General features: G+C 33.1%; 1 protein-coding gene across 2 annotated transcripts; it reads left to right on the top strand.

Annotated features, from left to right (window-relative positions):
• Window positions 1-1,932: 1,932 nt before the first annotated feature.
• LOC148299698 (insulin-like growth factor 1 receptor) lies at window positions 1,933-21,496 on the top strand. Of its 2 annotated transcripts, none has more exons than XM_088275805.1 (5): window positions 1,933-2,453; window positions 16,392-16,591; window positions 17,643-17,780; window positions 18,695-18,866; window positions 19,312-21,496. In XM_088275805.1, exons 1-5 carry the CDS (start codon window positions 2,052-2,054, stop codon window positions 21,403-21,405), a joined length of 3,006 nt encoding a protein of 1,001 aa, XP_088131931.1. In that variant the 5' UTR covers window positions 1,933-2,051; the 3' UTR covers window positions 21,406-21,496. The 2 variants fall into 2 exon arrangements, with proteins under 2 accessions (XP_088131931.1, XP_088131932.1); XM_088275806.1 differs by lacking the exon at window positions 1,933-2,453 and adding an exon at window positions 15,764-16,194.
• The last annotated feature ends 287 nt before the right edge of the window (window positions 21,497-21,783 follow it).

Genomic DNA, 21,783 nt, shown 5'->3' on the forward strand with positions numbered 1-21,783 from the left:
TTAACACTCGTAAGCGTTCTTTAAAAAAAGATTTCGCAATTCTGGCATACTTACGACGATCGTTTTATGTCACTTTTTGTATGGTATAATTTTTTTTGTTACTTGTAACGACATTTCATCAAATATTGATCAAGAATTTAAATAATTAGTCTTATAATTTATAATCGATACATTAAAAAAAAATTAAACCTTTTTTTAATGACATATGTGTATCATAACCTACTTTTTAATAGTTTCAGGATATTTAAGTGAATATATATATATATATATATATATATATATATATATATATATATATATATATATATATATATATATATATATATATATATATATATATATATATATATATATATATATATATATATATATATATTCTTTAAATGAAGAGTTTTTTTTTTATTTTGAAGAAAATTATATTTAAAATTGAGTGATAATTTAAATTTGTTTAACAGTTTAATTTCATTTCTTTCGTTTTTATATGTGAGGATAAAATGATAATATGAGGGGAATAGATTTGATTAATCGTTTAAGTTACTAAAATGTTTAACAGAATCACTGAATACCGCCAGTATTTTGTAAAATTAATATGCACGGTACTTATCCTACTTCATTATTTGTGGTTTAAAAAGGGTATTGGGGTAAAACGGATATTCATTTTTTAATGCTAGACAATATTTAAAATAAATGTTTGTTTGGTTGCATATAAGGACAAAGTTTAAACTAATATTAATCAGGCAAAAAAGCGGATAAATAAATTTAGAAAATGTGCTGCTAAGACAATTGAGATTGGTTTTCGTAATGTGTATTTACAAACGTAATATATTAAAACATTAGTGTTGTTTTATCTCTTATTGATTGAATTATATAAATGTAAAATACCGATTTTTAAAAATATTTGGAGTGATTTGGCTAGTCCCCTAGTAACTGGTCAAGATTAATTTATCTCGCGGTCTTACAGTACCTACACGCTAGTACCAACTATACATATACTGGCGTGTAGGCGTCAAGGTATAAACTTGTACCTACTCTTAGTGTGCTGGTCGTATTCATAAAACAGAGATGAAATATCACAACGAGTAATGTTTCACAATAGTGTGTGAAGAAAATAAACTGAAACAATGTTGCATATATTAGAGGTCAAAAATAAAATTCATTAATTTCAGTTGATATTGTGTATACGGTGATTCAACTTTAAGAGGTGGATATTAATTTAATATCACTAGATTGTTATTTATTCTGTCTCATTAAGTTACATTCAAATAAGTGATTAAACAATATCTAATAGTTAACTGATGAAACGATTTTAATATTTGATTTTGGACAAAGTGTTATAAATCACAGAAATTGGTAAGTTGGTACTTTATAATGTTAACGCATTAAATCGTTTGGTTTTTATTAATTTACCTTGGAAAAAAAACATAATAAAAAAAACAATTCTAGTCAGCAGAATTTAAATTATTAAAGAAGCGTCGAGTTATTTATGAATTTTTGTAACGAGGGTTTTAAAACAATATAATTGTAAGTGTAGTTTTTGAAACCGGCTGCGTGTCGGTTTAATTGCAGAATTCCGAGTGAGATGTCAGCTTGATAAAATTGCAATTAATTGTGAATGACAGGCGGTTTAATTTATTCGTTATCGGGTTACGGAGGGTCAGTCTTCGTAGATCCTCTCACCCGCGACCATCGAGTGCATTGTAATGGTCAATATCGATATTGATATCTCACCGCTCGATCTTTGCTGTTCGCTCTCGCGATCACTGCGAGAAATCGATACGGCGGTGCTTAGTGTTTACTGTTTTAAAATTAGTGCGCAAATTAACAGTCATGGCCGGTAATTTATTCACTCGATAGCCTACCATCTATAAATGTAAAACAAACGTAGCCGCTTCGGATTCCGTTCTCGAAATTCAAATGTGAGAAAAGTTTAAATTGCTGCATTTGGCGGTAGTTCGGAATGGTTCAAACGGCGCGAACGTCGGTTTTCTGAGAACATGTCGTTTGACGTTTGACAATAATTTTATAAAAAAAATCAGTCAAGACATCGACTAATGATGATTTTATTCGGGAAGATAATCATCGCGTTGACGTTTCATTTGTTATTTTGTGTGGGCTCGTTTCGCGCTCAGAAATTGGAGGGAAAAGTGTATCCGAACCAGGGAATATGTACGTCAAAAGATGTGAGAAATTCGCCCAGGCAGCTGGAAAGCATAAGGAATTGTACAGTTATCGTCGGATATCTGCAAATAGTGCTCATGGAAGATTTGCCAGATCACGCGTTCGACGGTTACTCCTTCCCAGAACTGAGAGAAGTGACACAGTTTGTGATTTTCTATCGAGTGGAAGGTTTGGCTTCGTTGAGTCAGCTTTTTCCAAACTTGTCCCTGATCAGGGGCCGAGAATTGATTGTCAACTATGCCCTGGTCATTTACGAGTTGCCGCAGCTCCAAGAGGTAAGTTTCCTACTCATTAGAACATTACGGTTTACATCGTGTCGGTAGGTAGTTTCTCAAAACGTTTGACCAAAGCAAAAAACAAAAATAAAAAACATTTTAGTAAAAAAGTGCTTTTTAAAAATTATATTATGAAAGTTGAGTCAAAATCGTACAAAATTTATCCCGAAATTGAAATTTTTAGCACATACATACAAAGTTATAGGGATATTATCATAAATACCTACATCACTTATTTTTATTTTCATTTTTATTGAAGTGTAATTGTTCCTCAATAAAAATTGTATATGTACCTATATATCTTTCGGTTTTTTAAATCCGTATTTTTTGGGGCTGGGTTGTCTTGATACTATAATATCGCGTACTTTGAGCCAGAGTTTCCAGGTTCGAATCAACACCTAGACTCCTATGTTTAAACGCAAGCCTTTGAGGCTTACCTGAAAATAATGTTGCATTGAATTATTTGTGCATACAATAACTGAAATATTAAAAAAATATATATATAACAAAATTTACAATAAAAATCAATGAATAACGTATTATTATTTAAGAATCTTAATCATCTTAGAGATCATTTGGTTCAGTTTTACATATCGCTCACTGCTTTCAAGAACGTCATAAATCAAAAAACTTGATTTTTCAGGAGATCGTTTTTAAAGTTTAAAAATATAACACAACGTATTAAAAATAAATATCAAGCCACTTATTGAACTTTTTACTGTGCAACAGATCTTTTTAGGTAAAACCTGAAGGTTTTTTTTCCGTTTGAAAAATATTTAGTATATTTATAAAAAAAATTAAACAATACCTTTTCTTCAAAATGCAAAAACAACATTTTCTGCCCTGTAGCGGGTAAATGTTAAGTTAAAAATATGCCTCTTTTGCTGGGATATAGAACATTTCCTGGGAATTCCGAAAACATGCACAGCTAAAAATTGACGATTTTTGATTTATGACGTTCTTGAAAGGAGTGAGCGATATATATATATCCTACTATACAAAATAAAACTTATTTTTACTTATGGATTTGGCGTTTTGTTTGTAGAACTCCATTTTAATTTTAATATTAAATATTAAAATCAAACACTGACTTCTTTACTGAATTTTATTTTATAATTAAAAATACATAAAATCAGTGGTTGATTTAAATACAGTGAAACTTCTTTCTATCGTTTTTCAAGGGACCTATCGCAATAAACTCTGAATGCGGGAAAACAATAAATGCGGGAAAACAATTTGTATGACATACCAGTAACTCGAGTGTACTTTTTTGCAAATTTGCACAAAAATAGTTGATTTTAGAAAAAAATAAAAAAAACGGAAATGGGTATCATGCAAATTGACAATAAAACCAATCGATAAGTATTCAAAATGGTTTATTTAAGAAAAAAAAGACAGTTGATTACTATTTTAAATTTTTATAGTCAAAAATATCAAATTTGGAGCGTAATTCAAACGATGAATGCGATAAAATGATGATAGAGAAACGATCAATGCGATCTATTTTTGTATGAATTGAATCCGGGGTAGAATAAATAAACGACACATCCGGGAAAACGATTATTCGAGGAACGATAGGTAGAGGTTTCACTGTATTTAATATTTAAACTTATTTTTATTTTACTCATACCATATCTACAGAAATAAAATAAACATATTTTTTTCTTCTTTTCATTCCAAAACATCTGGCTCTTAATCATTTTCGCTGTTTGTATTTTGAAAAGTCATGTGTTAAAATAATCGACTACTATAAAATATTTTATTTATAATTGTCGCATATTGTGCGTAGTGGTGTAGGTAACCAAATAAGATTGTACCGGGTGAATTTATTTCCTTTAAAAAAATCATTTTTACATATCGCTCACTCCTTTCAAGAACGTCATAAATCAAAAATGGTGAATTTTGAGTTGTGCATGTTTTCGGAATGCCCAGAAAATGTACTATATACCAGCAAAAGTGGCATATTTCAAACTTAATATTTACCCGCTACAGGGCAGAAAATGTTGTTTTTGCATTTTGAAGAAAAGGTAGTGTTTAATGATTTTTTTAAATATACTAAATATTTTTCAAATGGAGAAAAAACCTTCAGGTTTTACCTAAAAAGATCTGTTGCACAGTAAAAAAATCAATAAGTGGCTTGATGTTTATTTTTAATACATTGTGATTTCTTTTTAAACTTTAAAAACGTTCTCCTGAAAAATCAAGTTTTTTGATTTATGACGTTCTTGAAAGGAGTGAGCGATATTACTACTAATGGCCCTTATCCGCACCCAGTGGTGCTTAGGGCACATCAAATTGATGCAATGCTTCGATGATCATTAATTATATGAAGGCGAATAGATCAGTCCTGCGTTTCAGATACCATTACAGGCAGAGGCGTGCATTCTAAATGGGAAAAAAAGCACTGCCTACCCTGGATTACTCGCGTTCCATATAAAATCACGACCAGTGCCTACTATGCCTTATCCTTACCCAACCCTACTGCCTACCTTGATTAAAAACTTTGTGCACGCCACTGATTACAGGGTAATATTAAATAAATAAACGAATAATTTAAAAAAATATATTTATTGTGACCCTGAGAATCGAACCCGGGACCTCCAGCATTTAAACCAAATGCGGTAACAACTACACCTTCTACGCGGACAAATTTTATATATCAAATCAAAACCATTATCCGCACCCGATGGTGCATAGGGCACTGCGTCATATGAACCCAGTGTTATCTTGATCATTAATACATGAAAGAAAAAGGTGATCAGCCCTCCGCTTCAGGTGCCAGTCCAGGGTAATATAGAATAAATGTTAGAGTGAAAAAATCACTAGTATTTATTTGACCCCCCTGGAAATCGACCCGGGAACCTACAGTACGGTAGCCGAGTGTGCTGACCATTACGCCACGGAGGCGGACGGAATTTCATATGAGTAACCATTTATTTTCTCTAACTCTACTACTACTACTACTCTACTACTACTCTAATGTATGGAAGTGAAACATGGAGTTGGCAAAAGAAGGATGAAAGTAGACTGAATGCAGTCGAAATGCGATCTCTCAGAAGAATGTGTAACAAAACGATGTATGATAGATGTGCGAATAGTGAAATAAGGAAGGAATGCAAAGCTGAGATAAGCATTATCGATAAAATTAAGAAAGGTGTGTTGAGATGGTTTGGACATGTAGAACGAATGAGCGAGGAAAGAACGGTAAAACAAATTTATGAGGCGAATGTTAGCAGGAAAAGAAGCAGAGGAAGACCGAGAAAAACATGGCACGATCAGGTATGCCAAATACTTGAAAGTGGTCAGGTTAGGAGTCGCAACAATCGGCGGGTATGTATGAGGAGATGCATGAACGTGGAAGAGGCGAAGAATGTTTGCGAGGACAGAGTGGTGTGGCGCTCTATTCTCTCTGCCTACCCCTGCGGGGAAGCGGCGTTATGGTTAGTGTAGTAGTTTTAACCATTTATTTTTCATTTACAGTTTTGTTAGAAATCGTATTTTTAGGTGAATAAGAAACGAATTATTTATAGAGACGCCGCTATGCTCGTTTATACCAAAACTTATCTACATACAACCTGAACAATGCGGCGCATCTTGTGCAAATTTGACCTGGATTAATCAAAATATTGACTCTTTATAGCCGTGACGCCAGAAAATATATTGAGCGTAAAAGCAAACGGTAGAGGCATATGAAAACAAATTATATTGTGGCATAATTTCATATATCGCTCTCCTTTCAAGAACGTCATATATAAAAAATCGTCAATTTTAAGTTGTGCATGTTTTGCGGAATGTCTAGAAAATATACTATATGCCAGCCAAAGAGGCAAATTTTTAACTTAATATCTACCCGCTACTGGGCAGAAAGTGTTGTATATATATATATATATATATATATATATATATATATATATATATATATATATATATATATATATTTATATTTATATATATATATATATATATATATATATATATATATATATATATTTATATATATATATATATATATATATATATATATATATATATATATATATATATATATATATATATATATATATATATATATATATATATATATATATATATATATATATATATATATATATATATATATATATATATATATATATATATATATATATATTTATATTTATATATATATATATATATATATATATATATATATATATATATTTATATATATATATATATATATATATATATATATATATATATATATATATATATATATATTTATATATATATATATATATATATATATATATATATATATATATATATATATATATATATATATATATATATATATATATATATATATATACATACATACATTCCATTTAACCAGATTGTATTGTGCCACAGCAACGCGTAGCTAGGTACGGCTCGTTTGAACCTTCATAATGACTTGACAACCAGACGTTTCCAATATTAATATCGTACCAATAATTAAATCATAAAATAAATTCGATAATTAAATGTCAACTTGTGTCGCCAATTAGTCGTCGTGTGGACGAGTGTTAAGTTATCTAGGGTTGAAGGAAGGAATGGCCACAGAGGATAGAGTTAACGCCTGGGAATGAAAATATTGAATGAAATCCACTTGTTGACTGAGGATATGTTTTTTTTACCACCAATACACATATAGTTTGGTCTAATAAACAATTTCGTGAAAACATTACACAAGAACGGTCCTGGATTTTAATGTATTTTTAAGTTTCCAAGGAAAATGGAATGCCAGTATGATGGCAGATTTGTTGTTAAGAGAAAAAAAAAATTATGAACCATTTTAAATTCTGATCATTACTAAAGTTTATGTTATTATTTATGTAAAAATATAATTAAACATATAATGTAATTGAAGTAAATATGTTTCCATTTTTACTCCATTATTATCAAAACTTTTTAAAATCCCTTAGACTGAAACATGTTTAGATACCAACCTCAATTACATTTTTTAAAGTATATACATGCAAACAATAATATGGCTGTAACATGAAAACATGACGTGATAAAGCTTGTCACCATATAGACTTGGAATAAGAACGATTAACTAAGTACAAATCAGTCATCAAAATTCAAGTTTCATAATCATTATTGACTAGTGTAATTATTTAATATTGCTTTGGACTGATACATGAAACGCAGAATTGATCACCTCGCCTTTGTGTAAGTATAGATAAAGAATACACTGCATTAAAACGATGCACTGTCCTTTGCACCATTGGGTGCGGATGAGGGTAAGCAGTAGAAGTTGAATTGCGATTGTAGATTGTAGATCGAACACATGTAGGGATTTATGTAAGACTTTTTTCTGTCAATGTAATTAGAGCACTTGGGAATCATGTGTGGAATGTGATATCAGCTGTTCCTGACCAGCTCAGTTCCTGTTACTGAAAACGATTCCTCGAACTAAATTTTGAGTAATTGCTTCACATAAGATGATACGCACCTACATGTATCTGGAATTATATGAGTGGCGTGGAATTTGAGGACATCGATGGTTTTTGGATTCTCGACATATCGCTCACTCCTTTTAAAAATATTTTTAAAATTGTCAATTTTCAATTGCGCATGTTTTTGGGATGCCCAGAAAATGTACTATATCCCAGCAAAAGCGGCATATTTTTAACTTAATATTTACCCGCTACAGGGCAGAAAGTATTGTTTTTGCGTTTTGAAGAAAAGGTATTGTTTAAGTTTTTTTTTAAATATACAAAATATTTTTCAAATGGAGAAAAAAGTCAGGTTATACGTAAAAAGATCTGTTGCACAGTGAAAAGTTCAACAGGTGGCTTGATATTTATTTTTAAAACGTTTAATTATATTTTTAAACATTAAAAACGATCTCCTGAAAAATCAAGTTTTTTTATATATATGACGTTGTTGAAAGGAGTGAGCGATATTATCAACCAAATTTATGTTATAATATGATTCGCAAAATTGTTTAATCGGAGAATGTCCGATCAAACAATTTTGCGACTCGGTTTTTTTCAACAATGGCAGTTTTATTTTATCCTTATTTCTAGTATTATGTTCATGACAATTTTTGTTTAAAACTATTTTATCCCGAAAATATTTTGGTAAATTATCATTTTATAATTTGTCAGGAAAATATTTTATAAGGGAGCTCATTGTATTCTTTAAATATGGTCAGGCAGTTTCGATCAACGGAAATCGCAAGATTATTTTATCTAGTTTTCGTTAATTAAACTCGAATTTCGTCAATTTGAAATTGAAAGATGTAGTTACGTCAGGATGAGGCTACTTGTCATATTGCTGATGTAACGTTGACAAATTATGAAACCGCGTTATTTATTGTCGAGCAAATATGAATGGGATGCCACAATCGTACGTATTATCAATCGAATTAGATTTTTTCTATGATGTTACGTTTGATCTCTTTATTTAATTTAAACTTTATATTGACTTCTCTTGTTGGAACTGCGTTATTTAAAATAAAATAATCACTACTTATATAGTTCTTTTTTACATAAATTTGATTTTGACAGTGATCGGGTTTCGTCGTAACCGACCAGTCTGATGTTGAAACCCGGTCACTGGACAAATAAAATTTGTCTAAAAAAATAAAAATGTGGAAAAAGCTTTATAGTTGTTATTTTATTGTATTAAATCTCTTTGTAACAGGAGCTAAGCAATGGCATGTGCCATTTTTAACCATAATTATCATGTGCATCAATTGTTTTTTTTTTTGTCAATTGTATTTAGAAATGTTGTTATTTTTTTCTTACCAGGTAACAAAAATTACGTAAAAAAATATACTAGGCTAGTTTATTTTAAATTACCTAACGTCCAAGCGAATCTGAAATCTATCTACGGCTTATGCAATACCGCCTATCGTGATTCTACTTAGGCTTCATCTTTTTAAGTTTTATGGCCTATACCTACTCGTGAGTGGATTTATTCTTTATGATTAAAATATATATAATTTCATGTAATTCATGAGTGAAAATTCTAGGCCAAAACACTCGCTTTAAACTAGGCTGGTCCTCAATTTCTGTACCTATATATATTATACTATATACCCTTGGATCTCTGTACTTCCTAGCCCCATCCGGCTAAAATCAACTTTGGATTTTTTTTAATTAACAGAGGATATGACAATTTTATCTGGATGCAGGTAGTAACTATCTCTACAATAGTTAATTTCTGTTTGTTTTTCGTGAGATTTTTTTTATAAAACTGGAAGTTTAAGCTTATCTTGATATATTTGGTTGTCAATTAATTTATTTTAAATATGGTTAGTGATTAAAATATTAGTTATTCTTACACGAGTATTTATAAAAAAATATGTGATATTCATATTACACGGTTCATTAAAAGCGATTGCAGAAACAAATATATATGTATGTACATATACAAACTTTAAAGAGAATTAAAAAATATTTATATTAAAACAGAATTATTAAAATACATTAAAGATGTCACCGAGAGAAATCAATTTAAGGGAAGAGAATATATATTTTTTTTAAAGAAAAAGAGAAATATTTGTGTTTTCATTATTAACAAAAATACTTCAATTTTATGCTATTTTTGTGAGCCTAAGCCGCTCATTATTAGAAATAGGTATCGAATTGTGGTATAGAGGGTTCGAACCGAGAAACTCCGATTACGAAGAATTTTGACACGCCCAAATTTTAGGTTCTGATTGATCTGGTCGTGTCACGTCTTTTTTGGCCTTCCTCGTTCTGTTATCCAGTTAACATTTGCCAAAAATACTTTTTTTGATCAAACTCTCGTTATCCATTCTCTCCACATATCCATACTACCTGAAAGAACTTTTCTTGATCATTTCATCTATCCGTAATTCATATATATTATATAATTTATTGTTTCGGCATTCATTTTGTGGTAAGACATGGTTAAATTATAAATAAAAACACTCATTTTTTCCAGATGAGTATTATTTTATAATGACTAGTTTTGGTAGCTACAGATGCTTCCGTCTGCGTTTTTAAATATAAACTTTTTACATTAAAACCCGTAGATGGAAGCATGTGTAGCTTCCAAAAGTAGCCGTAACAATATAGCACTCAAGTAGTAAAAACCAAGTATTTTATTAATGATTCTGATATCTTTATTTTTTTATTTATTTATTTTTTTAATTTATTATTTATTTATTTTGGTTAACAAAAGCAACATATGTAAAACAAATAAAAGATATAATTTAAACAAGCCTATTATAGTGCACGTGTGAAGAGAAAATGTAGTGTATAGAGAAAATGTGCATGTGTGAAGTGTGTAAGAGGGTGTGTGTGTGTGTGTGTGTGCGTTAGTGCGTGCGTGCGGGCGCGCGCGTGTGTGTGTGTGTGTGTGATGTTGATTCTAGTAGGCACATACATACAATGCAAAGAAGCATAAATTTTTAAGATCCTGAGAGGACCATATGCTCACCATTCGACTTTTCAACACGGATTTTCCGCAATTAAAAATGTCAACTTGGTTAAAACATGTCATAAAACGATTTTCCATACATTTGTCTGAGGGAATGTGATATCAATTCATCAAATTCATATGGTGCGTCTGTATGAAACATTTTTTTGTTGTGTAGAGAGTTGAATAAACCCCCCTTTGTAAACAGAGGATTTGCAGATATGACATTGTGCGATGAATTGGTACGCAACCTACGCGTGTGAAGCTGATTAGTTAAATTACCGACTGATGAACCCGCCAATGTCAGCTGTGACGTGTGACATAGTTAACCCTTTGGTTACCACTGGTCGATATATCAGCTTTCGGTTTACTGGTCACCACATAAGAATGCCAACCTAACACTCAACATACTATCTGCGGGCGGATTCGCGCTCATAATAGAGATAAACATCTCTGGAAAGAAGTGATAACATTTAACCATACTGTATACATCGATATGAGATCAAAAAATGCTGCAAAAGTCATGCGTAAAAATAACTTACACGCAATTTATGATGAGTCGAGTGAAAAGGTAAAATTACCCTTCCCGCCGAACGCCACTAGTCGAGTGAAACGGTAAAATTACCCTTAAGAAATCATTTGTGTTATATGCAAGCATGTAGTAGTAGTTAAATCACGAGTTTCGATTGGCTGCACGTCTGTTTGTATACAGTAACCATGTCTGATGTTTCGAAGTTGGGACAAGGAAGGGCTTTGTGTGGATAAACCAAAGATTAAATACTTGAATATACCACTTTAATGAGTTTTATTTTATTTACGACTAGTTTCGAAAACGACAGATGGTTTCATCTGGTACAAATTAAAACCAATTTGTTTTAATTTGTACCAGAAGATGAAAATATGTCGTTTTCGAAACTAGTCGTAAATAAAATAAAACTCATTAAAGTGGTATGTTCAAGTGTTTAATTTTAATAAAATAATCATGTCATTCCACAAAGTTAATGCCGAATCAATAAATAATACAAAGAAATCGTGTTAAATGTTTGTAAAAAACATTTAGAATAAACGTAAAGCGTTGATGGAGGTAATATTAATGTTAATATTTATTCAATTAACGAAGAAAAAATACATTTTTAAATACGTATTTTGATTAATTCAAATATTTTTCAAATATTATTATTTTTTTAAGCTAAACATTTGCATATTGAGATATTCATAATTTATTTATATTTCTAAAAATATTTATATTTATATATTTATAAAATAATAAAAAAATATTTTGTTTAAATGTTCCTTCACCCTGAATCTGTACTTATATTGTCTGCGTTTTTATATTAACCTGTCTAACTAATCTCTCAGACTAAAAATCAGACGTCTATTGCATTACTATTGCATTTTTATCCTGGTGCCAATGTTCAAATCAAAACTTAAAGCAAATAATGTTAAAAATAAATTATAATATGTTTATAATTTTTCACCAATTCTGAAAATGTGATTTAAAAAACGGGAAAAACTCCTAAATGTTGCTTTTATGGAGCATTGCGCAGCGAATACGTTTTTCGTGGCGACAACTTGTTTTTAGAGTTTTTGGCATCGTAAGGGAAGGGTAATTAACTATAACCTAAGTATGAGTATTTCAATGTTTTAGAATTAGTACATAAACCCTGATGATGACAAGGTTCCTGTCAAAACCAGTTGGAAAAAATGTACCGATAAAAAGTGGTTAAAACAAAGTTGTTTTATCTTATAAAGTTTATAAAATGTGCCACTAAGTATTTGCGAAAAACATTCAAGAAATGTGTTATTTATGTTGAAATCGATTTTTTTTTTCTTGGCATGGTAACCCCTAAAGTCCCGGTAACCAAAGGGTTAACGTTTATAAACACTGATAAACCTAACGATGATATGTACAATTTCAATGTCGAGACCTTGACCTTAACTTCATCGTTCGTAAAAAATGCACACTTTTATCAGCTCATATACTTTCTAAAACACGTGTAAGAATAAAGCAACCGAGAAGGCACTTGGGAAAAGAGATCAACGCATCATTTCGGCTGTCCAAACTCAAAACACAGTAGGGGACATTTTTTTTTTCTATACGATGTTTTGCATTTTTGAACTAAGTAGATTCTACTTAATCCAAAAATGCAAAAAAAACGTACCACAAAAAATGTCCCTTACTGTGTTTTGAATTTGGACAGCCGATTTGGCACATTGTACCGAAGTGATAAATCTACAAAAATAAATGTTTTTTTACAAAATTTCGAGTGTGTTCAAATACTTGTTCACAAAAATCTGCATTGTAGATAAATTATATGTGATTATAATCCAGGATTCGGACCTCACATACCAATAAAAGAGTTTTTGCTCAATAAAAAGCTGCTTTTCATCTCACCAATAGATTTCTCTGGTGAAGTTCTAGTGATTCAAGAACAGCGTTTCAAAATTGGTTCATATATATGTATAGAACTTTCAAGAAGAGTGAGTGAGAAGCTTCTTCGTCTCACCAATAGATGTCACTAGTGAAATTTCTTGTGATACATGCAAAATGTTACACGTGTTAAAAGTGATCACTTAAACCAGCCCATGACGGTCATCAGCCCCGTAAATGCCCAGACTTCCATTTTCTCCTTCATCTTTGATGAGATGTCAAAAAAATAATATAAAATAAAAGTTTGTTCAAAATCTCAAATCATCTCAAGTTATGCACGGATTATTATGAAATTTTGACACAATGTTGGTATTTTTTTGACACCTCAACATAGACGAAGATGCATATGTAAGACTGGGCATTTACGAGGCTTACGACCGTCATTAGCTGGTTTAATTGATCACTTTACACACGTGTATATCACTTATAATATCACAAAAGTGATCAATAAACCAGTCTATGATCAAGATAACACTGCGTTTATGTGATGGAGTGCCCTATGCATCATCAGGTGCGGATGAGGGTTTGAAGAACCTTCATCTCCACCCAATGATAAATACGTCATATCATTGATTCAGTGTTATCTTGATCGTTGATTACGTCAAAAGGTGATCAGTCTTTCGCTTAAGTGTATGTCCACCGTAATTTTGTGTATATGTATATTAGAGTAAAAAATCACATATATTATTTTAATATTTTTCCCTGGGAATTGAACCGGGTACCTCTAGCACAGTCGCCGAATGTACTAATTAATTACTACACGACGGATGTAGAGGCGTAGTTGACTGTTACGTGACCAAAACACATTTTCTCTGTATGTATCCAAGTAAGTTGTAGTTGTATGTTACGTAATATGTATATGTGTGTCGCCTAATTTCGAAATCCGCCAGATCCAATTTTATAAGATTTAAAAATAAATGCTCCATCGGAATGCCAATTGTAGGTTTTATTGTATTAAATATTTATATACTTGAAAACCCTACTAAAAATACTTAAAATCAGCGTTGTATTTCAAATTCCGCTATATTCATGAAACTTGCCTTCTGACCCATATCAGCCAATTAGAGAGCGGGATAGGTCAAAAATTAAGATGACGTCATTATCGGTTTGTTTCTCGTGTTTTTTTTATGCTGAAAAAAAAAATTGGAAAATTCTCTATTTCATAATATTTTATCTAAGATAGACAAATCTTTGAAACATGAATGTTACCCGGAGAATTTTGCGTTTTTGTAAAATCGACTTACATGGATCTGGCGGATTTTGAAAGTAGGCGATACATATATTAGTATTAATAAAATAAAGCCAAACAAATTTTGGTATAAATTGAACACTTGCGTATACATATCTAACAGTGGTAATATTTATAGTTTTTCATCTATACAAAACATCGTTTTGAAAAAAATATATATGGGTGTCTCTACTTTTTTTAAATATCAAATAATACGGAAGTCTGAGCATCCCAGGGCTTGCGACCTGGCATATGACATAGAATGGTTTGAACTATTGTTGCGTTCACCATTCTGCCCATTATTGAATCCATATTATATTAGTTGCATTTTCAATAGATTTGGAAATATGGCTGATTATGGCGCCATCAGTTGAGAATTTTGTGGTATTTAATATTAACATGTATTTTCAAACCCTTATACGCACCCGATGGTGCATAGGGCACTGCATCATATGAACGCATTGTTATCTTGATCGTCAACCTTTGAAGGAAAGGTGACCAGACCCCCGCTTCAGGTACAGGGTAATATTGAATAAATATAACTTATATTTATTTAACCTCTCCATGGGAATCGAACCCGAGACCCCTAATACTGTCTAGCGTGCCGACCACTGCAGTTTTCCTCTATTATTATTTATAACTTCATTTGCCTCGTAAATGTGTTTTGCCTCATAAATTCCCAGACCCATGTTTTTCTTCATCTATGTTGAGATGTCGAAATAAAAAGTAATATAGCTGATTATTCTATACATTACTATGCAACATCCTTTATGTTTTTCATTATCGATTCAAGACACGTGCATCGAATTTACTAAAATATTTACGATAATTACCTAATACTGCAGTAATAAAACGTGCTTATAGAGTACAAAATAGGTAAATGATTGCACATATTGATAAAGTGCATTATTTGTACGGTCTTATGGATGACATTATTTGCACATTGTGCGCATTTAATGGAGTTACGCGACATTTGCCAATATTTACTTATTACTGTTTGGCTTGTCTTGCCATTGAAATGCTATTTATATTTGTTGAAAGACTTTATATGTAAGGTTTACCCATCTTTTATAATAAGTTTCTGTGTTTGATTAGTGATCAGTTAACGTGAATTCAGAGCGTTTTGTGGAGATGTGAGACGACTTCACAATGTTTGGCTTGTCTTTCAAATGAAAATGTTATTTATGTGTGTTGAATGACTGCATACATAAGGTTAAACCGTAAACAGGAGAATGGTCGTATATACCAGTGCTCCGCAACCGGTGTGCCTTGGCACACTGGTGTGCCGTGAGCCAGACACAGGTGTGCCGCGATCAAATTCAATGTATATGACATTTTACAATTTTTCATCATGTATTTAATACACGATGAAAAATAATTTTTCATAATATTGTCTGTTTTTCAAAATGTAAGATATAATAATTCTCTCACTCTCAATCCTTTTCCGAACCCCAATGGTGCATAGGGCACTGCATCACATTAACGCAGTGTTATCTTGATGGTTAACAAATGAACGAAAGGTGATTACCCCTCCGCTTCGCGTAGCATTGAATAAATATTAGACTGAAAAAATCATATATATTTTTTGAACCCCCCCCTGGAAATCGAGCCCGGGACCTCCATAACGGTAGCTGAGCGTGCTGACCATTACACTACGGAGGGTAATAATTACTACAATTAAATAATTTTTCAATGGTCTATGTAGGTACTTTTGGTGTGCCGCGGAATACTAGGAATAATTTTAGTGTGTCGTAGAGAAAAGGTTGCAGAGCACTGGTATATACGATCATACTCCTGGAAAGGTTAATGCCGAGTGCTCGTATCGCGCACGTTCTGAGTGGTAATGTGTCCGTTGCAGATAGGGCTCAAGTCGCTGACGATCATCCAGCGGGGGTCCGTGCGCGTGGAGAAGAACCCCCAGCTGTGCTTCGCGGAGACCGTCAGCTGGGAGAAGATCACCGGCCGCAGGAGGGGGCACTACTTCGGCGGGAACGGGCCCGCCATGTGCCCGGGGCCCGAGTCGTGCCGCGGCTGCGACGACGGCTGCTGGAACGCGATGTAAAGGCGGAGACTGACCGGAGCATTTCGTCGTAACGTAACACGTTACGACGCGAGCATTCAGGCAGTCAGTACACCGAGCCGAGCGCTCCATCCATAGTTTCGGATGCTCGGTGATGCTCGCCGCGAGCGATGTTACGACGTTATGTTACGACGAAATGCTCCGGTCAGTCTCCACCTTAATGCACGCGCACGTTCACGCGCGCAAACTCACTTATGTATATACACACACACGCTCACACACAAACATCTGACTTCCAAGTGACACCAGCTACGGTTTATGCAACACTATTTATCATAGTCCTACTTAGGCTCCACATTTTATAGGCTATCATGAGTTTGAATGGGTTTACTCTTTATGATTAAAGTGACTGGTTAAATGTATTTCTTCAGTGAAAAATTTAGGCAAAAACACTCGCTCTCTCCCCCTCTCTCTTTCTCTCGTACATACACACACACACACACACATATATATATATATATATATATATATATATATATATATATATATATATATATATATATATATATATATATATATATATATGTATATATATATATATATATATATATATATATATATATATATATATATATATATATATATATATATATATATATATATATATATATATAAATATATATATAAATATGTGTGTGTGTGTGTGTGCGTGTGTACATATTTACTTTTTTTATATCCATGGTATATTTATACATACATCCTACTAGATGGGTAAAAGTTGACTCTTAAAATTTCCTATTCCAATACTTAGCTTGGCGATTTGTAATTAATTTCTTTTTCGAATGGCGAAACGCTAATTATTAACTCTATACCCTTTAAAGGATTCCTAATGTTTCAAAATATTTACGTGAAAGACTAAGTATTAAATAAATTTTGCATACGTTGTTTGATAATTATGGTGTACACGTAACAATTTTAAAAATTGTAGTTTAACTGAGTAAAATTTGAATTGAAAATCGATGGATTTTGACGCAGGGCCGAATCAATTAATGAAAACCAACTTTATTATGTTAATTTATTTTGTTTCAGGAATTGTCAACGATCCCTTTCTTCTATGAAGTGTCACCCTGAATGTCTGGGAGGTTGCACCAGTATAGGGTCACTGTGCTACCGTTGCAAACACCTGATAAATGATAACATATGTGTGGAAACTTGCCCTCCAAATAAGTAAGTTTGTATTGATGACTTTCAAAATGTTCCAAATACTTGTTTTGTGAATAAAAATAAGTGTTCAAATTATAAGCTGCATTAAACAAATGATAATCATGTTTTGAGGCGTTTCCCAAAATGTAAAAATAATCTGAGGTTCAGATGTTGCATACATCTAAATAAAAGGGTCTTTGCTAAATAAAAGCTTTTTCAATCCAACATAGATGGCTGTTGTATGAGATAACTCATATGCACTGTGTCATGAGATTAATGATATGTTTGTCCGCCTCCGTGGTGCAATGGTCAGCGTGTTTAGCTACCGTGCTGAAGGTCCCGGGTTCGATTCCCAGGGGGGTGATAATAAATATTAGGTATTTTGCACTGTAATATTTATTTAATATTACCCTGGACTGGTTCCTGAAGCGCAAGAGTGATCACCTTGCCTTCATGTAAGTAATGATCAAGATAACACTGCGTCAATTCGATGCAGTGCCCTATGCACCATTGGGTGCGGATAAGGGTTATAAGTAATAAAGTAAGTATATCTAGGAGTCCCAAAAATTTTAATAGTGTGGTTATCAATGATGGGTAGATTGGAAATGTTGCACGTGTGTACAGTGATTGACCCTTGAGGTGGTATTTTACAAAAATGTATATTTTCCAAATTTATTATTACGGGCCATAAACCCTGTTAATACCCAGATTTCCATATTCGTCTTCATCTATGTTGAGATGTAAAAAAATGTATAGATAACATTCATTGCAGCAGTGTTCGAATTATGGTATAAGTGGCCCTGTGTGAATGTGCGTATTTATGTTATGTTGCTTTTTTTTTAAATGGATGCTTTACTTACCATATGAACCTTAGGGCCTTGCGCATATCACATCAAGGTTTGGAATATAGATGAATAAATAAATCAATTATATTTTAGGTACGAGTACGCGCCTGCTTTCCAATGCATCAGCGAAGAACTGTGCCGCAAAATGTACAACAAGGAGGGCTGGACTTGGGATGGGAAATGTGTAAAGAGATGCCCGGCCGGGTACGAACTGAAGATCAAGAATGGCAAAAAGACCTGCGAGTATTGCGAAAAGTGCATCACGGTGAGGCTTCATTTGATTGATAAAAAAATACATAAATTGTTTCATATATCTGAAATAATTATGCTTTTGAGAAACGGTTTCTACATTGGAGACTTGAAATTATGAAAAATATGTTTTCGTTGAAAAAAAAATCTTAAATTTTTTAAAAAAATATTTTCTGTATTATTCTGACGGAGTTGACGGAGTTATTGAATGTTCCACTCTATCCAGCTATGCTTTCCTGGGGCAATGAGTGAACAATGCATAAAACACTCTTTTTTTATTAGTTATTAATGCCTAAAATGTTTCTATGTCTAAAATAATATAAGTGTATGATAATAAACGTAAGTAATTAGAAATCAATGAAAAAGTTTATTTTTTTATTTTTATTGTGTTAGTTGTATAATTACTAAAAAAACGTGATTTTGGTCAGCTGTTTATTTATTTATTTATTTTTTGTTTGCAGTACTGCTACGGTATGAATATTAACTCCCTCGCAGATGCCCAGCAAAGCGGCGGGTGTCATATAGTGAACGGTTCTGTGGAGATTCGTCTGGACGAAGAGCACAGCATCGATATGATGAAAGAAATGGAAGACCATCTCGGGAGCATAGAAGAAATCAGGGGCTTTCTGAAAATATATCGTTCCGTATCGTTAACTTCTTTGGATTTCTTCAAAAACTTGACCAAAATCCACGGCGACGAGCTGGTGTTCGATAGATACGCGTTGGTCGTGTATGAAATGAGCAACCTCCAGACCACTTGGGATTGGTCAAAAAAGAAAAACTTGACCTTTGGAAATGGGACAATCTTCTTCCATAACAACGCAAAATTATGCCTGTCAGAAATCAACGATTTGGTCAAGTTGACTAACATTAACAACGCGACGTTGACAACGCAGGACGTATCTAACGAATCTAACGGTTACAAAATTATATGTCAAAAATTGGTTTTGGTAACGGAGAGTAAAGTTTTAGGTAAGACAAACGCCACCATCAGCTGGGAACGCTTCAAGCCGAGCAATGAAAACCAACGTATTTTAGGTTATTTATTGTTTTATATGGAAGAACCCGATAATGATATAACTCCAGATTTTGGAAGAGATTCTTGCTACGATCACGAATGGGTTTCCGTATACATAAAGGAACCGGAAAAACCACTTCCTAAAATAATGACCTACAACTTGACGGATCTCAATCCTTCCACCAAATACGCTTTTTATGTTGAGACCTATAATTCTATCAAAGGGCACTATGTGACTGGTGTGACAGGAAAGCACGGCCAAAGCGTCGTGAAATTCTTCACCACGGAAACGGATATCCCATCCATGCCATTCGATGTCAGAACTAGCAACGTCACCGAAAGCTCCATTACGATCAATTGGTCGGATGACCCCAACTATAAGGGTACGATCACGCGTTACGTGATCGAAATGTACATCCAACTGGACGACGTTAAACATTTGGATACCAGGAACTACTGCCATAGTCCTTTGGAGCTGTCGCAGATAGAAGAAAAAGAGGAATCGTCAGAAATCGACGCGAATACAGAAGAAAAGTGCGATTGCGACGAGATTCCCGATAAAGCGTACTGGGAAAGGTTTATGGCCAAACAAGCGGTATCAAGTCACGAGATCTTTTCTAAATCGGGATCCGCTATGCTTTGCAAAAACGAAGTAGACGAGGAGCCGAGCGAACGATCTTTCGATATTTTAAACGAAATCAAATGCGGCGCGGTGGATTACAAACGTTACGATATAGAAGTGAACGAAACAGAAATCCACCAAAGGCAAGTGAGACGCTCAGTTTTCGAAGTCCCGAAAGATTTCGTGAACGAACCCACACTCAGACCCGCCATTCGGAACGTGACCAAAAACGATAAATACCACTTCTTTTCCGCCGAATTCGAACCCCAACACAAGAACTATACTCTCTTCAACCTGTTACACCACACCAAGTACATCATCTATATTTCCGCTTGCATGGGTAACCAAACATCAGACTGCGGACCGATTTCCATCACCGCCCAGAGAACGCTGAAAAACGACACGGCCGATGACGTGGTGGATATCTCTTCCATAGTGCTGAAGTACTCGGCAGTGGTGCTGTATTGGGAAGAGCCTAAGAATCCGAACGGCGCCATACTCTCATTTACGATCGAATACACCAGAATGGACATTCCCAACTTTAAGCCTATTCAGGAATGCGTGACGCGGTTGGATCACGAGAAGAACGGGGGAAGTTACGCGTTGAATTATCTTCACCACGGGAACTATAGCGTTAAAGTTAGAGCTACGTCCTTAGCGGGAGATGGACAGTTCACGAAGCTCCATTATTTCTATGTCCCGATTTCTGATCTCATCTTCAACGTTGGCCTTTTCCTAGGCATCGGGGCAGGAGTCGCAATCGGTATTATAGCCACGATATATTTCTACCACAGAAAGAAGTATCCGTGCAGGTCGGACGAGAGAGAGCTAATGGAAAACGATTATTTCGACGAAAGAAGTAGCATGACTGGCCTAGAAGGCGGAGAAGAAACAGAATTGATAGAATTAACCTGATCCTAAACAAATTTGACTTATGCTAAACATACTTGATTCAATAGTTGAGATATACCAAAAAATAGTACAAAATAAACCAAAACCGAATAAATCAATATATTCGTAAATAAGTGTAAATAAATATGTATAATCTATATTTATTTTCGAGTTATTCAATCAAGTATTTTTAGAAAATAATGTAAGAAATATAGAAATAGGGCAATATTTTGAAAGCCCGTAGTTGTATTTTTTTCATGGAGACTGAGTAATTTTAATATTTTAAGATAGCCTAATGACTTGATATATTTATTGTTCCTGTGTTTGAGTTTTAGGATTATTTTTTTAACATTAAGCAATTGTTTTATTTTTTTTAAATTATTTGAAAAAAAAAAGTTTTTA

The sequence above is a fragment of the Brachycentrus maculatus genome, unplaced genomic scaffold (genome assembly GCF_059751285.1).
Source record: "Brachycentrus maculatus isolate JH-2025_06_01 unplaced genomic scaffold, ASM5975128v1 h1tg000992l, whole genome shotgun sequence".
NCBI lineage: Eukaryota > Metazoa > Arthropoda > Insecta > Trichoptera > Brachycentridae > Brachycentrus > Brachycentrus maculatus.